The sequence below is a fragment of the Thamnophis sirtalis genome, unplaced genomic scaffold (assembly GCF_051295495.1).
Source record: "Thamnophis sirtalis isolate CommonGarterSnake01/CBP01778 unplaced genomic scaffold, rThaSir2_p1.2 scaffold_6, whole genome shotgun sequence".
In the NCBI taxonomy this organism is placed as follows: domain Eukaryota; kingdom Metazoa; phylum Chordata; class Lepidosauria; order Squamata; family Natricidae; genus Thamnophis; species Thamnophis sirtalis.
The window spans coordinates 24,660,746-24,676,900 of NW_028261386.1; the positions used below are offsets into that span (position 1 = coordinate 24,660,746).

A 16,155-nucleotide genomic window follows, 5' to 3' on the forward strand; every position below is an offset into this window, starting at 1 on the left:
TTCTCTGTGGCCGCTCCTGCCCTCTGGAACGATCTCCCCGTGGAGGTCCGGACCCTCTCCATCCTTCCGGCTTTCCGCAAAGCCACTAAGACCTGGCTATTCCGGCAGGCCTGGGGCTGATGAGTTCCCGGCCCCACTTAAATGGTTATGACTGTTGTTCTGTTTTTAACTTGTTTGTTTTGTCTTTTGTTTGTATCCCCCCTCCCCCCCCCTGCTTGTTAGCCGCCCTAAGTCCCTCGGGATAGGGCGGCATACAAATGACATAAATGAAATGAATGAAATGAAATGAAATGAGTTTCTTGACTGACAGGATCTGCAACAGGCTTTCTCTGTTGACACAAGTAACAGGGGGCTTGCCTTAGCAAGACGAGTTGGTCCTTTGCTTATGACAGAAATAGAGATACAGATATAATTTTTGAAATTTAATTGTGTGGCAATATTATAAACAATGTGTATCAAATATATAAAGGAAGATCCTACAAAGTAAAGGGGTTAATAAAACATTTGGGAAGGAACACAATGAGCAATTCTTAGCCTTCATTTAAAACACTTGAAATTGGTGAATGCAATAAATCACCCAACATGGGTTTCTGCCTGTGCTGTGCAATAGGAGTCTCCTTCATTCTTTTTCTCCATCACAAACAACCTGGATTCATATTAGGAGATTCTATAATCTTGTAGGCCAGAGGGAGAATAAATTCTGTTGGCAGAACTGATATGCAGTTCCATGATTAATTGGATTAAGCACAATGTTTTATCAACAGAACTGTGTATCAGTTCTGCCAACAGAATGCTTCATTTTCCTATCCAATATTTGCCTCCTAATATTGTGGATTTGTTTGCATGTATTTAGCATTCTTGTCCCAATAACCCCAAGTCTTGTATGCATCTATTAACCTTCCGCTAATGGCTTCTTTCACCTATAAAGAAGAGAGAATCTGGAAGATGAAAATATTTTCATGCTTATCTCAGGTAGCTATATGCTTTTAAGGGTCCTGTTATCTTTCACAGACAAATAAATAATGGAATATAGAATATATTACAATATAGAAGGCAGACCTTCCGTGTTTGAGTAAATTAATATCTTCTCTAATTTTTCCTACATCAACTCAATTGGAGGTAGAAAAATTAACAGATATAGCAACATGGAACAGAACATGGGTACAAATTGAGGTTTGTAGAAAGAATGTTACTAAATGTGTATTTCACGCATGTTCCATTTGAACATGGTTCTGCCTTTAGCTTTTGTTGGGAGTAATATGCTTGTTTACATGACTGTTAATCAGTTACTATATATTAATGATATATATGTTGTTCTTGATTGTAGCTTCAGTATTTGAAATCTGCTGCTTTCAGAAATTATGGGTATAGGTTTGTCTAAAAAATTATGTAACATTAGAAGGGAAAAAAACTATACAAGATTTGTAGTAATTGATTTTTCTATGCTTATTAACATTTGAATTACTCTCTTTTTTGATAATGGACATAAAAAAGACTTTTAACCAACATGGCCAACATGTTTAAAATTATTTTGTCTAGAACATAGTTTCCAGGCCTTTCTTTGTTCCATGCTTATTAATTTTTTGGTTATACTGTTCCTTTAATGTTATTTATAGATTTTATGAGTTTTCATAATATTTAGAAAGTAAAGAGTTTTGGATACAGGTATTCTAAAATGTCTACTCAAGAGGTTTTCATCACAGGGAACATAATTTTTGCATATGTACGTTTCTCAACAAATTCCTTATTCCAGGGGCCATACTGTAAAGGCTGTGTGTGAATCGTTCCACTTAGCCAAAGATGCCGGGTTCAAGGTGGTAGCGCATATGATGCCAGATCTCCCCAACATGGGACTTGAGAGAGACATCAACCAGTTTGTGGTAAGAATTTACTTTTTAAAAAATTTATCTCTGATTATTGCTCCCTTAGACTGATGAGACAATCAGGCTCACTTGCCTGGAGAAGGAGAATAAAGAAAGCAACCAATTGAAACTTGATCTTTCCTTTGAGTATCCTTTTATCACCAAGCCTTTTCATCAGATGCTTGACTATTTGACACAAAAATTCATCCTGACTGTATCTTAAAGTCCAATGTTTAGCAAATCAGTGGTGATTACATGGACAAAGAGTCATTACAAACTGGCTGAGTAAGCTATGCAGAAATTGGTGTTTAGCAAGATCATAACTGAATCAGAGTTCACTTTAGCAAAAGGGGGAGAGAAAGGGAGCATAGGTTGGAGACAAAGTAGCATCTGTCTGTCTGTCTGTCTGTCTGTCTGTCTGTCTGTCTGTCTGTCTATCTATCTATCTATCTATCTATCTATCTATCTATCTATCTATCTATCTATATACATACACATACACCAAGGGTGTTTCCCATAATATTATTATACTATTTCCCATAATACTAATAGAACTGCTCAGGGCCATAGGTTCTAGAGAAGCTAAAGGAATATTTCACCAAACATACTGCAGCTAGACAAATTAATAAATAGTTTACAATTAATGCTTTTACAGCACTGGTTTCTATGTCCAGTGATAATTTAAAAAGCTTGATATTATAAAGATACGGTTTAATTCACATATTTTGATATGCCATTGGTTGCTTATCCAATCTTTGTGGCCTAAGCCTTAATTGTCAGGGTTCAAACAATATACCATTAACCATCAAACGGGTCTCCTTGAACCTCAAGATGGGTGGCAAATACATTTGATGATGATGATGAAGATAACAACAAGGATAACAAATAGCACCCTATGCTATCAACTACCATTTAGAGACACTCTATCTAGGTTTGCAAAACATATCATATCAGGCAAACCATATCAAGGCTCATTCAGTATGTGAACCCAGCTGCATTTCATAAATATTACAATAATTTAACAGGATATCCAATGTTGAAAGATAGAACTAAATTACTAGGTATCATTACATTACTACAAGCAGTCAAATGGGTCTAGGACTATTCGGCGTGGCCAGCTCACTGCCGCCAGCTCACCACTACCAAGTTGCCTCTGCCAACTCACTGCCACCAAGTCACTGCAGGACAACTCTACCCCACAATTCGCTGCAGGGACAGTTCCCTGTGGGCAGCTGGAGGAAGTGCCAGCCTGGTGAGCAAGTGGGTGGGCAGAACAGTGGTAGCAACTGGAGGCTTCCCATTTTCATATCCCTTGCCGCTCTAGGCCATTCAGCAGTGGTAGTGTTTGGGTCAGGGGTGGGATTCAGACGGTTCAGGCGAACCGGATGCTAACTTTCCATCTGGTTCTCTGAACCGGTACTTGGAAGGATTGGCTGGCTCCGCCCACCCTAATCCTAACCCCCTCCCTTGAGTCTCCATTTGGCCCGTTCATCATGCCAAGTAAGTGCAGGGCCCGCACGGAGGTTCTGGGAGGGTGAAAAACGGGCCTTCCGGAAGGGCGGGAACAGGCCTGTTTCCAGCCTTCAGAGCCGGGGGGATGCCGTTTTCGCCCTCCCAGAGGCTTGAAGAAAGCCTCTGGAGTCTGGGGAGGGTGAAAACACCCCCCCCCACACACAACATGGTGCAGGAGGCTGAGTAGGCCATGCCCCCCATGCCCACACTCACCCAGCAAACAGGCAGAGAACCGGTTGGCAAAATTTTTCAATCCCGCCCCTGGTTTGGGCCATTTGGCAGTGACAGTGGACGGGGCTGGGGACAAAGAGGCAGCAGCAACTGTGCATGTCCCATTTTCACACGCATCCACCACTGCCGAGCTCCGGGATACAATTACAACATTCATTAGTGAATTTTAATTGGCCATTGTATTTTAATAAGTCACGTGGTTCCGTACCTGAAGTGTTTTGTTTTATTTCAGCAAAACCTCATTTTAATAGATTGATTGAGTATAGTGCAGTAAGAACCAGAGTAGGTTATCTTTGGACTTAACATCATTTGTGTGATGACATCAGGTACATTTTTACATAAATAAATATACATTCATTTCTGACATCTGCATAATGTAGATATCACATCAGTGAAGATGCAAATGACTTATTTGTATCATTCGGGTAATTACTTCTTTATGCAAGTAATATAAATCATAGTGGAGATTTGCTTTGCTTTGCTTCATGTGAAGTCTTTTCCATTAAGACCTGATCAAATGAGATTTCATTATATTAAAATGAAGACAAGTCTAAGAAAAGGAATAGTTTGTAGTTAAAAGACCACAGCAAATGGAGGAATCCCAAGTGGGCATTTTCCACTTGTAGAACTTAGTTCAATGCTGTTTTGACAGCATGGGTGATTCATGGACACCCCCCCCTTATATTTCCCCCCCCCCCAAGTCACCTCATTTTTCTTGCCTTGCGACAACACACGTGTGCCTTTTATTGCCTAATGTAGTCTTGAAATGCTGGCTGTGTTAAAAACCTCATTAATTTTGGTGAGCAGTTGATTTATGCCAGCTATTAATTTGATCATGTTATAAATCCCCTGCTGAATCTGAGGCACTTGAAGGGATATGCGTTCCCTTTCTCTAGTTTTCTCTAATTTCGGCCCTATTGATGTTAATTGTTCACAGTAGAGGTTCTGGAACAGTGTTGTGAATTATGTGTTGTTAATCTGCACAGTTTATTATTACACTGTAAACAAAAAGATGCTTTTGAAATTCTCTCTTCAGAATTTAGAAATCTCAATAGATATTGTAGCAACCCATGGTGCTTGCTAGCAATAGAAAGTCCCGCATGAAATCCTCATGAAATTTTTATATATTTATCTAGCTTTATCAAACACCATAACCTAAGAAGAACCATAATGAATCAGTTTAAGCACCTTTCTAGTCCAGCATTCTCTTTTTGTAGTAGTAATTATGGAAATCTCTAAGAAGAACATGAGTACAATATTCATATTCCCAAAATTGGTAGTAAAAAGATCGGCTGACCATGATATGGAGAAGGGACAATGAAGGTACATTGCAAAAAAAAAAAGTAGCCATTAGTAATCTTATCCTTCATGATTTTATTTAAAAGTTTAAAGTAATCTCCATTGCTAGATTTTTTTGAAAGCGGATTCCATAGTTAACTGTGAAGTTGTGAAAAAAAATTTTCTTTCTTTTGTTTAGTATCCTAATCGTCAATGATTCCTATTCATTAAATGACCTAGATTTTCATACAACTTGGATAGCAAATGAAGTGTAATGGTTCAAGTGCTAAACTAAGATAAGGAAAATCCAGGTTCAGATTTCTAATTAGCCATGAGGTTCGCTCAATTATTTGATCCTAGCGTTATCTCAGAAACTAATGAATGTCTTAGGATTGTTATGAGGATGAACTTGGACAAGATAATCTACAATATATTGAGGTCCTGTAAGAAATGCAGGATAAACAAATAGTAAATATGCTGTTAAAAATTTATAGTATTCTGCAAGAGAAAGAAGGAATTTCACTTCATCCTGTTTTTCCACACCATAATTAGTGATAGTTACCTCTGCCATTTCCACCCCTATTCCCATCTCTTAACTCATGGAGGTATAACTACTTATCAGTAAATCTAGAACAGCAAGAAATGTCTTCATATTTCAACAATACTTCATAGGCCTTAAGCTATAGGCCTCCCAAAATGTTTAAATAAGCAAATAAAAGGGATGAACAAAGGAAAGGTATTTTTCCCATTATTGTACACAGAGGGAAAATCTCTTAAAAGACTTATAAAACTGACAAACATCCCCTTGAAAACCTGCCATTTTTGCAGAAGGGAAAAAACCCTTCAAGAAAATCTTTTTACCTTTTCCACTCTTAGATTAGCAGAGGAAAGATACAAGGTGTTTGGCAGCAGTGACTTGAAAAAAATATTTCCAAGAGCTTTATTCCACAAATGCCTGAAATAATAACTTTAATTACAAACAAATTGCAGTCACTTACACTCTGAACAATATAATGCTCTTCTTTCAGCCCTGTGTCTATCCATCTGTCTGTCCATCCATCAGCAGAATGACCCTCCCAAACAAACAAACAAACAAAATTGCTTTGACTGGAACAGCTAACACAACAAAAAGGAGTAGTTTGGAAATGGGCTATTGGGGAGGGGGGGAGGGAGATCCCACTGTGCAACCCTATGACCATAATCTCTACAGAGTTCTTTCTTTCCTTTGATAAATAAGCATCTTGGCAGCAAACCACTGAATGTTTTTAGACTCCACATTTTCCCTTGATGGTAGAGATTATACATTCTTCTAAAATAGAAATATATGACCACCCTGGGTAGTGTCTAAAATATAAGCCACAATTCATCTGACATTGCTAAACCAAGCGAACAACATAAAGTCTTAACAGATTTTCATTGTTTTTGGTTTAGCATGTCAGGTGAATTGTGGCTTATATCTTAGAATGAGTGAGCCCCAATAGTTGTGGTTTATGCCCATGGTCCCCAGCCTTTGTAGCTTAGCAGCCCGGCGGGGGGTGGTGGGGTGTAGAGAGAACCAGTCCGTGCAAGCAACAGGCTGGTGCACCGTGACCCGGCAAATGCGCACACGACAATAGTGCACCAACAAAACCGCGTCGAGAAAACTGCGATGTCATAAACACACCCATAACAACGTGCTGACAAAACTACGCCCACAAAAGCGTGATTTAAGTTAGGGTTAGGGTTAGGGTTAAGTTTATTACGTAGTTTTTGTTGTTTTTTGATGGCGCGCTTTCGTCGGCGCACATTTGTTGGCACGCTTCTGTGCGCATTTGTCGCCGTGATTCTGACCTCGCGGTTTTCTCACCGTGGTTTTGTCGGCGTGCTTTTGTCGAGTGTGCATTTGTCGGTGAACCCTGGTGCACACATGCGCACGCCACTCAACTTACACAAGCGGTGGGCCAGGACACATATTCATGCACACGCAACTTGACTTGTGCAAGTTGTGTGGCATGTGCACATGCGCTGGCCCACCGCTCGTGCAAGTTGAGCTGCACACATGGGTGCATGCCATCCCACTACTTGTGCGGCCCAGTTGCAAATAGGCAATGGCCTGGTAGTCAGTGGTTGGGGATCCCTGGTTTATACAACAAAGCATCATTAAAAAGAACCTTTTTTAGCACATAGTACAGCCCCAACCTTTCCATGCACTATAGCAGTTATGGGACTATACAGAAAGTAAAGTTTTGCTGGTTCCTTTCTTCTTTTCAAAAAAAGCTACTGTTTAACTGTTTATTAAATTTATAGGCCGCCCAATCCTGGAGGACTCCGGGCGGCTTACAGAAACAAAAATTAAGAGAAATTAAAAACAGATAAAACACGACAAATTTAAAAAGACACAACATGCACCCAATCTGAGCGGGGCTGGACCTCAGTCTAGAGGTCAACAGCCCCCGGGCTGCCGGAATAGCCAGGTCTTAATAGCTTTTCGGAAGGCCATGAGAGTGGGTAGACTTGGATTTAAATGACCCAGAATTGTTGATTGAGAAGGGTGTTTAAATTAAATAAATATATTCCATATAGTATGAGAAATGTACTAATTTTTGTACCAACAGCTAATACTGTTCTGTTCTGATCCATGTGCTCCGATCTCTTATCTTTGACACTCAGTGAATAGCACAAAGGAGACAAACTGTGAACATGTGCTAGGTACATCTGCCTCTGTCATGAACTACGTGGGGCAGCTTTCTATGTGGAAAAAACCCCCTCTGTGAACGACTATAAGCAGTTCGCAATTTTTCTCTTGCACCTTCATTTCTTTTAACAGATGATGAATGGTAAAAACTGTTCCTCTGCCTTGGGCTGCTTATGACTCATCAGCTGAAAATGTGCAGGGCAATTTTGAGAGTTGAATGATAAACCTTTGCTATCCTCCCCTCTGCTCTGCCTTTGGATTAATTGTTGCTGTAACATCACTGACATTTAAAATCTCTGAAATAACTGCAAGGGAAAAAGTCAGCTGTGCAGATTCTCTGGTTGAGAAACTCATATGCCTTTGCAAGGAATTGCCCAACTTGTCGACTTTTTTTGCTAGCAGAGTAAATGTGTAGTAATAGTACAGTGTTACTTTAGTAATAGTAAACAGCGTAGTCTAAATGATAGTGAAGAATTCTCAAATAACTATAACCAGATTTAAGACTGTCAATCATGTTCCCCCCCCCAAGCAGCCCTCTTCCCCAGGCTGTAGAATCCCTACGATCTCCACATTCCTCTTTACATAAATGTAGGTAAAGCACTAACTTCAACATGTCCTGACATTTTTTTTTATGCAAGCAGTGTCTCAAAATAATGTTAATTCTGGCTTTAAACTCAGGTTTTTTTTGTTTTCATTTCAATAATAGCAATAGCAATAGCAGTTAGACTTATATACCGCTTCATAGGGCTTTCAGCCCTCTCTAAGCGGTTTACAGAATCAGCATATTGCCCCCAACAATCCGGGTCCTCATTTTACCCACCTCGGAAGGATGGAAGGCTGAGTCAACTTTGAGCCGGTGAGATTTGAACAGCCGAACTGCAGAACTGCAGTCAGCTGAAGTAGCCTGCAGTGCTGCACTCTAACCACTGCACCACCTCGGCTTCTCAATAATGTATGTGGGTAAGAAATTCTGGTGACAAATCCTTGGTGTTTCCCGTTTTGCATCCACATTTGGATATACATCCTAATACCCAATATTTTAATACCGTTTGTTGATGTTTAGAAAGGGTATTCTTGGTACCCAGATGATAAGCCACCCACTTTATGCCGCTGTTATTTGATGATGGCTCCTGGCCTAGGTGGTTTTGAAAAGCAATTTTTAAAAACCAGAAAAGAAAAGAGGCCTGTTGAGTTAATCTCAATGCAAAGGGCCTCGCTAAAGAAAAATCTGGGATGTTAATGAATATCAAGGGGCAAGAATGAGGGAGAATGCAGAAACAGCATGAGTTTCAGAGGTGTTTAATTCATCAGTTGGAAATATATTTTCACTATATCGGTGATGGCGAACCTTTTAAACATCGAGTGCCCAAACTGCATGTGCACATGTGCCCAAACTGAAATTTGTGTGTGTGCAAATGCCTGCATGTGCATGTGGACATGTGTGCATATGTGCATAGACATGTGTGGATATACGCAGCAGAGAGCTGAAGCCCAGCTGGCTGGCAGGAGGTGGGCCATCCCAACACTGGCAGCGCGGCTAGAAGTAAGATCTTTTTTCTTTTGACAGCTTCTGTTTCATCGTTTGCAGGGAAACAGAAGCTCACGAAAGAAACGCCATGGAGAGTTGAGCTGGGGCAACGGCACACATGCCAGCAGAGAGGACTCTGCGTGCCACCTCTGGCATGCATGCCATAGGTTCCCCATCATAACACTATATCTTCAGTCTGATTAAACTTTTCTGATGGTTTTATGAGTGGTTGAGTGGTATGATCTTCACAATTTAATCTGTGAAGATTTTGGAAAACTACACAAAACTAGGAACCATAGAGGAGATGACCCACATATAAATCGAAACTACCATAATTTTATGGGACCAGGATGCAAAGTGATGGGAACTTTATCACATAGATTGCTGGGATTTTTCTTGTTCTTCTCCAGGCTTAGTTGGAATATTCTGGAAAGGGTGTGCATGTGCTCGCACGTATGTTTTAACTATATTAAATCTATTGAGGGAGTTGCATTACAATTTTGTAATGCTTCTCTCAAAATGGCATGGAACAATCTTCAGCAATTGCAAAAACTATCCTTTTCGACCGTGATATTCACAGGGGTTTAGGAAGGTGCAGGTTGCTACTCTGGCCCAAGAGGTGGAACTATCCTGGAATCCCTGTAGTGAAAGGGCTTTTATGCAGGAGACTCAGTTAACATGTTTTGAATTTTAGGACTGATTGAGAAAGATGAGGACTCCCAGATCTGAAATATGCAAATATGCAGATGACCTTGAAATAACAGCAAAGAGTCCAGACAACTCTACACATAGATTTTTCACCTTTTCAATTTTGACTTTGTTGTAAGCGACCCAAGCCGCCAAACCACTGAACCAGTCCGAACCAGTAGGAACCACCACTGATTTAAACATCCTCTTAATTTCTGAAGATACTGGTGTGCTATTCTTGGTAGCAGATCTGTTCTACCTAAAATGTACAACAAGCATTTTGTGGTGTCTGTTGTATATCTTTGATATAAGCAAGCTTTGATAACATGTTTTTGGCCTCCCTATTCCAACATGCTTCCTGTCTTTCACAGTATTTCTTACGGTAACAAAGTTTCTTCTGTATGCACTCAGACATATACAGGTAGTCCTCAACTTACAGCCCCAATTGGGACTGGAACTTCTGTCACTAAGTGATGAGGTTGTTAAGTGAGTCGCACTGAGTTTATGATCTTTTTTTGACAAAGTTATTATTCAAATCATGCTCCGCTGAAGCCAATCTGCCTTTCCCCATTGACTTTGCTTGTCAGATACTGTGTTTCCCCAAAAATAAGACAGGGTCTCATTTTCTTTTGACTCCCGAAATAAGTGCTTGACCTTATTTTTGGGGAGGTCTTATTATTTTTGAAGTGCAGGAGGCGGCAAGCATGGTCACTTCATGGCTGCTGCTGTGTGGCAATATTTTCGGGAAGAGCTTATTTTAGTGCATGCGCTCAAAAGCCCAATTGGACTTATTACCAGGGAGGTCTTATTTTCAGGGAAACAGGGTAGGTTGCAAATGGCAGCCAAGTGACCTTGAGACACTACAAACATTGTAAATACATTCCAGTTTCCAAATGCTGGAATCACAATCCCATGAGCATGAGGACATTGCAACGGTCATAAGTGTATTGACCGGTCCATAAATCGCTTATTAAATGCTGTTGTAACTTTGAGTGATTGTTAAACAAATGGTTGTAAGTCAAGGACTACCTATACAATGCAAAGGGAATGAAACAAATTGACCACATAGCTTTGTTTGATTTGGAGGGGGGCAGACACTAGTTGGGAAAGAAAAGAATTCTAACCTCTAGCAAACTTGGCATAAAGTCTCACAAGAAAGTAAATAGTTTATTGCCTCTGTACATGTCCATGTATCAAGTGGCTGTTTTTACATCCTGGTAGCTTGGAGTCATTCAACAAAAATCAGTCTTGGTTGTTTGATGTATTATTCCAAGGCCCGCTCACTGTTCATTATTTTGTCAGGAATTCAGGCATAGATAAGGATGGCTGCATGGTAGAGGCTGAAATTATTGATTCTTTCATCTTCCTGAATGAGGAGCGTAACATTAAGCTGCTGCCTGTTATGCCTAACCTGTACAATCACCACGCAGGAATATTCTAGGTCGATGCTAGGCTGATTAGAGCTGAACCCAAAAAAATCCAACTCTCTTCAGGGCATCATTATTATTGTTTGTTATTGCTTTCTACAAGATTTTCTTTAAAAATTAACAAGCACCCTTTTTTACTTGACTATTTTTTCAGTGTCCTATGTTTCTGTCTCTCAATTGAGAATATATTCTCAGTAACACTGACTTATAGTCAGTTATGATTAACTAGGTATTGTAGTGAATTTAACTCTTTCATCACATAATCTTTGATCAGTTAGGATCACCCATATTTCATAGAATTCTTTATAGAATTCTTCATTAGCCAAGTGTGATTTGACACACAAGGAATTTGTCTTTGTTGCATATGATGTCAGTGTACATAAGAGAATAAAATACATTCATCAGGAATAAAATGATACAGCACTTAGTGATAGTCAGGGTTACTAATAAGCTATCAAATTGTGATAGTCAAGGTTACTAATAAGCTATCAAATCGTACTAGGTCATCCAGAGAAGAGAGTAGTAATTGGAGGGAACCACAGTAGCAACAAAGATAATTTTAATGTGATAGATCAGTGTTTCTCAACCTTGGCCACTTTTAAGATGGTTGGGCTTCAACTCCCAGGAATCCACCCATCTGAAAGTGGCCAAGATTGAGGAAATGCTGTGACAGATTTTCATATACAGCAGACTACAAATTTTCAAGCTTTTAGGCCCAGTTCGAAATTTTGTGTTGTGTCCTTGATGCCACAAAAATTGTCATAGCAATGGGACAATTTGGGAACACTCTCCTTTGTTTGTAAGAATGGTTATAAATTTTGCAATGAGTGGATAGTTTTAATTCATAGTGCTCTTCTCTGCCTCCTGACATCCTCCTCTCTCTCCCTCTATCTATCTCATACACACACACACACACACACACAACCTCATAAACACACACACACACACATGCACACATACACACAAAGAAAGTTTCCTCTCCTTCTCAGATTTCTCCACTGCACTATCATTCCCAAACTTTCCAGGTTTATCTGAATCTTTCTTATCATTACTAGCTTCAATTTTTTTAGCTGAACACAGGACACAGTGAAATTCTGACCTGAAGCCACCAAGCCTATTTTTTCTTAAAATGTTGCTAGCCACATATTACAGAAAAAAATGAAGTTGGTGCTGGTATCCAAAAATTAGAATTCTACTTTGGAGTACTGTAATTCTAATAACTGGATAAAAAATATCAAGTGGGAGTGTCTATACTGAACCCTCCACATCGTGTATCTGATCCCCACTTCTGACCCGTGCCTAATCCCCCAATATATGGGAGAAAACATTAAATGAAGTACTAGAAGTAGCACACTAAAGAGCAACAAATTTAAAAACAATACTTAAAACCCCATCAAAATAAACAGTAGCTTGTTTAGTGTTTAAAAGTCTGTTGAAGTAAAAGGGTTGGAAGAAGCCCATTGTGGTCTTCTGCAATTTTAACTCTTAGCTTTCCTGAAAGCTACCTGCCTGCCTAATCTTCACATAACAACAGAACAGAGATCCATCCATCTTCTGGAATATTGTCACTTTCTCATCCATTTCAGTTTTTCCTTGTTTGATTGTTTTTGCTAAATTATTCAGAGTGAGCAGTAAACCAATTCCATAGATATTTCTCCTGCCAAAGCAAGATAATCACCTGTTTGTCTGCCCCTGCAGGAAAAGCTGTAGCTGCACAGTTGAATAGCCATCCTCTCACAATAATGGGAAAGCAGTTTTTTGACATCCACATTACTAATTTGTACAATTTGCATCCTGCTTATTTATGCTAGCAGGCTTAGAAGAGTGTGAATGAATGAGGTTTGTTGATGTCATTAGTGGTAATAATAGTGGAAGGGGAGGTTTTTTAAGAAAAAGATTAAAATAGATTGACTTGTGCTGGCAAAATCAGTCTTGAACCTTATAGACTAACTGGCGTGTGTCCTGAAAACCTATGCTGTGGGGTGGTGGGTGGTGGTGGAGATGTACTGATTTATTTATTTTTTGATAAAGTGAACCCTTTGGAACATAATAGTACTGCTTTCTTTGGACGCAAACATTTGAAATATAATATTTTGGAGATCAAAATATACAATTCCATCTCCAGAAGTTTTGTTTATAAAAAGACTTTCTTTGCATTGGACTTTAAGCCCATTGACCTAGGCAAATGTTATATCCACGTGTGGTTTCTCCCAGGTATGAACAGTAGCTATTACTGCTCTGTTTCATTACAGTGTGAAAATTGTTATTGACTATGATCTTTCCATCATCTTGGTTCCCATGATTCCAAACTAATGTCTGTGAGATCTACTTGAGGGCTTCCTGTGAATCATAAATTCCTTCACCTGCTGTTCTTCCATAGCAGTTGTTAACTTACATATTTATGTATCTGAACATGGAGGTTTTAGATAATCATTATAAACTGTCAAGCCTGTTGCTCACTGAATTTTTTAAATCACAATTTAAAGGCATTTTGAGACAGCAGCTATTTCAGTAACTGGCGCATCACATTCTATCCATCAACATTGTGTGAAGAATTGGTCTGTTTGGCACAGAAGAAAAACATAAGACTCCAAACTAGACAGGTTGTGATTGGGGTTGCCATCTTCAACTGTCAAACAACCTTGATAACATTCAACCCATGTTTAAAATCAGCTCACCTTATGGAGTGCTGCATAGTGCACCGACGGAGAACTACCTGTCAGGTGTTAAGACAGCTATTTTTAAACACAGGTTTAAAAAGATTTAGTACTCTTCTGAAATAGCATTAAATCCATGGTTTAAAAATAGGCTTAGGGCCTCTCATGAGTGGTGTGGTACAGCAGGAGTTTCAGCTGGTACGCACACAGAGGAAGGTTTTTTTAGTGTGATGACAGAAAGGCTTCTAGTCAATGAATGCCTCGCCCTGTCACTGAATCACACATCCCTCCAATGCCTATCTACTGGCATGGTGAGGTTTTGTGATGAAATCTTGCTGCTACTGGACTATACAGACTCCCCACTCCCATCTCCCATGTGCCTGTCAGAGTGATGACTTATTGAACTGTCCAGCTGTTGTGAGCCATTGCACTAATCTCTCTTACGTGTTGCTTCTTCTGCAGGAGTTTTTTGAGAATCCTGCCTTTCGCCCAGATGGCATGAAGCTATACCCAACTCTTGTGATCCGTGGCACTGGCCTCTATGAACTCTGGAAAACCGGGAGGTACAAAAGTTATCCTCCAAGCACCCTTGTGGATTTGGTGGCAAGGATTCTTGCCCTCGTGCCTCCCTGGACTCGAGTGTACCGAGTACAAAGGTAACATTTGATTTTCCCATCCTAAGTCTTAATAAAATGTGGTAGTGCAACAATGAGATAACAAAACAGCTTGATTTCCTCATGCAGCATCTATTTCTGACCCTATTATGCTCTCAGAATAAATGTTTCTGGAAATCTAAATCATTTCACCATCCCTCACTTCCCTGAAAGTAACTGGCAATGTTGCACTTCTTCTGCTCTGTCATTCAAATTCTCATCACAGATATCAAGCCATTTACATGTGATTCAGGATGAATCGACACACCAGGCTAATGTTATGATAATTGTGGCTTGTGCTTGATAGCTCATCTGTGCATAACTACTAGGGTTCATCTCTGATGAGTCACCATACATTGTGGCCACTTGAATCTTAGACAGATACTTGCAAATGAGCTTTGAAAATAGAAACCAAGCTGGGAAGGGGTAAGCAGTGATGATCTGTAGATATTCAGCAAATGTGGATTGACCCCTAGGCAATAAGGGATGAAGGACACACAACAGAAGAGCACTTTGAGCGATAGAGTACAATATTAATGTAAAACTACTATGTGGCGAAAGTGTGGATAAATGAGGGAATTTTGTGGAGTAGCTAGGTAGAGGAAATGTTCAGTTTCTAGAGGAAGGATATTGCCGAATTGTAATTCACTGCAACCCAACCAGTGTGATCAGTAACATAAGATTTGAGGAATAACAGCCTTAGAATATTCAGAGAGCCACACATTGTCAATTCTTACTCTATTATACATTTGAATGCATATGGCAGCCAGTGACCCAAAAATGGTGTGACTATTTGCATAACTTGTTTTAGCCAAAAGAAGGAATGCATTGCCTTTCTTTAGTCAAGATATTAGCTGATAAACATTTCAGAATATTAAACCAATGTTTGTCACCACTGATTTTCACCTAGTGAGGGAAGGGTATCCCATTTATAATTGTCAGCACAGAACATATTGATAACAGTTGGTCTGCTTAAGGGTGGGAATTAATAAGAAGCAATATAATTATCAAGTAATTTGTCTTTGCCTGTCAGATGGTCGAAACCATGTTAGGGGACTACCAGGAATGGTGTTTTTTTTTAAAGATATAGTCTTTGAAAGCTTGCCCACCATTAAAGGAATCAGTGGGAGTCTAGACAATCAGAAGAACACTCCATTGAAGATATTGCAGAACATCTTTCCTCAACCTGGTGCTTTCTGGTTGTATTAGATTATATCTCATAAAATGGCATTAGTAGTGATAGGGAAGCCTCCGCGGTAAAGATTCTCTCATGTTGGACTTATCCAGTCATGTGATTCGAATTTTTTTACTACCAGTTCTGTGGGTGTGGCTTGGTGGGTGTGGCAGGGGAAGGATACTGTAAAATATCTATTCCCTCCATACTCCAGGGGAAGGTTACTGCAAAATCTCCATTCCATCCCGATCAGCTAGGATTGGGAAGCAGAGAATAGATGAGGGCAGGGCCAGTCAAAGGTGGTATTTACTGGTTCTCCGAACTATTCATAATTTCTGCTACCGGTTCCCCAGAACTGGTCAGAACCTGCTGAATACAACCTCTGATTTTATCCCCCCCCCCCCCAATAACAGCTGCTCGACACCAGCTAAAATGCCAACTTATGTAGTGGTAGAAGGAGAGCTCTATTCTT

The 16,155-nt window shown here is 39.8% G+C and overlaps 1 protein-coding gene across 1 annotated transcript in view; it reads left to right on the forward strand.

Moving 5' to 3' along the window:
• Window positions 1-16,155, forward strand: part of ELP3 (elongator acetyltransferase complex subunit 3) — a 102,401-nt gene that overhangs the window by 39,469 nt on the left and 46,777 nt on the right. The window contains exons 9-10 of the mRNA XM_087717439.1: window positions 1,754-1,880; window positions 14,319-14,512. Coding sequence (XP_087573565.1) covers window positions 1,754-1,880; window positions 14,319-14,512 — 321 coding nt within the window. The remainder of the gene's footprint in view (window positions 1-1,753; window positions 1,881-14,318; window positions 14,513-16,155) is intronic.